The sequence below is a fragment of the Gavialis gangeticus genome, unplaced genomic scaffold, assembly GCF_001723915.1.
Source record: "Gavialis gangeticus isolate Ggan-Ray unplaced genomic scaffold, GavGan_comp1, whole genome shotgun sequence".
NCBI classification, from domain to species: Eukaryota; Metazoa; Chordata; order Crocodylia; family Gavialidae; genus Gavialis; species Gavialis gangeticus.
In genome coordinates this window covers 155,179,479-155,182,994 of record NW_017728992.1, presented here as the reverse complement: position 1 = coordinate 155,182,994, position 3,516 = coordinate 155,179,479, and the positions used below count along the sequence as shown (strand labels likewise).

The 3,516-nt window shown below is 38.4% G+C and overlaps 1 protein-coding gene across 1 annotated transcript in view; it reads left to right on the top strand.

The window, feature by feature from the left end:
- The window catches only part of RAD54B (RAD54 homolog B (S. cerevisiae)), a 190,549-nt gene extending 189,415 nt beyond the window's left edge, over positions 1-1,134 (top strand). The window contains exon 16 of the mRNA XM_019527934.1: positions 467-1,134. Coding sequence (XP_019383479.1) covers positions 467-684 — 218 coding nt within the window. The 3' untranslated portion in view covers positions 685-1,134. The remainder of the gene's footprint in view (positions 1-466) is intronic.
- Positions 1,135-3,516: the final 2,382 nt, after the last annotated feature.

Below are 3,516 nucleotides of genomic sequence, written 5' to 3'. Positions count from 1 at the left end.
GGTCCAAGGCTTCCTCCTCCCTCATCTTCCCCTTCCCCCGATGGGCCTAGTTTGAAGCCCGCCAGAGGAGATCTGCCAACCTAGAAGAAAACACACCCTTACCCTTAGGGGAAAGGTGGAGCCCATCCCACCTGAGCATGTTTCTCATCGTGATGTGCGGATTGTTGTTGAGAAAGCCAAAGCCCGCCTCATCAAGGAAGCCAAAGCCCGCCTCAGGGTGCACACTCTCATTTTTTCCAGTCAGTTGTAGGAAAGCTAGAAAATGCAGGTGCTTCTCATGTACAGTTTTTTGCTAATTTTTCCCCCATCATGTGTGGAGAAAGTTACAATTCCCTTCTAGGACTATACTATTGGTTTAGGATCTGATTCTGCAGAGGCTTGTTCATCTTAGTCCTAGGTTTGTGACTGAAAGCAGGAGAAGCTTTAAGAAAATTTCTAAAAAGATTTTTACTGCATCACTTTTCAGATCTTTCTGCAGAAATGTTCTCTACGTATAGAGGTTGCCAGCTTGGAAAAAATCATGAGAAGCCTACTTCAAAGAAATCTCTTTCCATGTCACAGCTGATGCAATGGAAACACTTCTCTGGGCAGCATCAAACTCTGGATGATCCCTTCCTTGAAAGGATAAAAGAGAATGTTACTTTTATTTTCCAGAATGTAACCAATCCAGTTACATCCTCGTAATACAATCAACTATATTTTGCCATACCCGTGAAGTATATATATACTCTTCACAGGTGTAGTATTTCTAAAAATAAAATGTAATAAAATATGTGGTTGCCTTTTTTTTGGTCAAAATTTAGTTCAGGCTTTGTGATTTTTGTGGTGAGGTTTTTGTGCACGTTTATAGTTGTTAATATTTTATGTAATGTTAAAGCCATACTGTCAAGTTAATAAGCATATTTAAAAGAATTAGAACAAGGAACTTTAAAAATCTAGGGTTTTTTGAGGCTTTTGATTTAGTATAATTAGTAGCAGTAGCCTTTTATTCAGGCCTAAACTACCTGACAGTTTTCCTTTAATCATAATGATTTATTACTAATAGACAGTTGGCGCAATTGCCTGAATGTTTTAAGATGCATTAGGCTGTACTTCATATGTGAGGTTTACAAGTGTCTGATTGGATTTGTGCCTGCTCTGCTAAAAGGAATGGATTTCATTCATTAATGCACTACTCCAGCTTTACATCCGGATACCTCTTCAGGTTTCGGTGGATTTATGCCAGCTAGAATTTAGAGTAACACTATGGTCAACGAAAATCCAAGATTTGGAAACAACAGCTTTTGCAGTAGCATTTTTGCATTACCATCTTTTAGGACATAGCTCACATTGCATTTACCTGTGGACTTTGAACCTGTATAAATACCTGTATTTCAGATATATTCAATACAGGTTCATATGATTTTCAGCTAAATACTGATAAAAACCATGTTTTGGTAAATATAAAAATATTGCATTCCATGTTATTGTGTATATTTTATTATGAAGACAATTTGTTTCCCTCTGTAAACAGACAAAAAGATCTGAAGTAGCTATTAGTACCTCATCTGGTATTCCAGAGGTGCAGTCTTTTGTTTAAGTTTAATATTTAATAAGTAAATGTGAAAATGGAATCACCGCACAAAACTACAGCATCACTTCCAGAAATACCAGGCCTTAGTAGACTTTGAAATTATTTTTAATAAAACAGCTTTTTAATTTGGGATTCATTGGTCTTTATTTATTCATTTGTGTCTTTGTATTGCTGAAGGACCCTGGATCAGAAAACTATCGTATGATGTTACTTGCTATACAAGTAAAAAGTAGTCAGGAACTGCTCTTGTTATATCTATATATACAATGCGCATCTATATATATCTATATAAATATATAATATATATCTATATAGATATCTATAGACCTAGATTTATATATGGGGGGGGGTGTAGATAGATAGATAGATATAGACAGGTATCTATCTATCTATAACTATCCACACACACACACATATGGGGGGAAGCACACTGGGGGGAAGGAACACTAGGGGAAACAAAGAGAGACTGAAGAGCACTATGCTTGGAAATACCTTTTTTAAAAGTCGAGCTGTGCTGGTATGTGAGTCTGTGTTTCAGCAAAAATCAAAATTAAAATAAGAACTAGATACAAATTCCTTTTGGTCTAAATCTTACATTCTTCTACATGATCAGCTTATTTTAGTCAGCACAGACCTAGACACTCGGTTACAATTTTGGCTCTTTACATAACTCAACAGTGCCAAGGAATTAAATTCTGAAAATTCCATTTTGGCTCTGTGCCAGCAGAAGGTTCCTTTAGTGGAAATCTTCTACTCTGGTGCTGGAAGCATGTCGGGGAGCATTCTTCCACTATACTAATTCTCACTTGGCCTACACTCCTTTGTGGACTGTATTACTCTAATATAAGCTATAGCAGCCACTGTGCTGCTCTTAAGTTGCTCCAGGGCACTGAGTTGTACCAAGCAGTCCTTAGAATTGGCAGGCTGTGACAGGTTTAGATTGCTTGATTAAACAAAGTCCTTCAGTCTCCATTAACTACATCACTGGTTCCCTTGATTCCAGTTCTACGTATCCTGGCTCTCATCTTTTGTAATTTAGCTGTTTCTTTCTCTTTCATACATGTACATCATTATTCATTCATAAGGTAACATTCCAAATAAAACGTTGCTTTCCTTCATTTCAGCTAATGCTTAGAAAATGTCTCAACAAAAGCAGCTTTGGGAGGAAAAATCTGAGTGATATGACAATTGCAATAGATGTGTCCTTCATTCTGGCAAGAGTTTGACATCAAAACCAGCTGAGGGTCTGACTTTTTCAGAGGTCTTTGTAGTTCTTTGACATCTGTCATCTGTTGCAAAATAGGTGCCAAATGGTGATTGAATGATTCTGTAGTAAAATAAAACTCAGAAGAGTTTCTAAAATGCTGGGCTTGGAGCAATCCTTGACAGCTGCCCAGGGTTATCTCCTGGAACTTGCAAAGAAGGATCCTGGCCCCTGCACGCAAGATGCACACAGGAGGGAAGTAATTCTTTTATGTGCTTTCCACAGAATGAAAATGATGTAAACTGTGTTTCTTTTTGTTGATGTACATTTTTAATAAATGATGCATTTGTGGCTAGAAAACCTAAGAAGGCTGCACAGAGTAGTGAGGAAAGGCTTTTCAACCTAAAAAAGACTCTAGTTTCAGGATAAATTAAATAAAAAGAGCCTGTAGGCTATTAGTTATGTACCACCAAAAGTGAGTTAGACCCTTTCCAGGCAATGGGTAGATACTGACACTTATGGGTAGGGACCCATTTAATTTTCTGCGATACAAAGACATTTTTGTGACTTTGACCTGGCTTTAAGAGCCAATTTTGTGAGCATTCCATGGCAGCTCCGCCTCTTGGCTCTGATTGGCGGAGAGACCCTGGGGCTCTTGTCTGCTGCCCCCATCATGCTGCCCTACCAGCTGGCACTGTTCCCTCCTACGTAGGCTGTGAGACCTGCCCAGGAGGGGAAG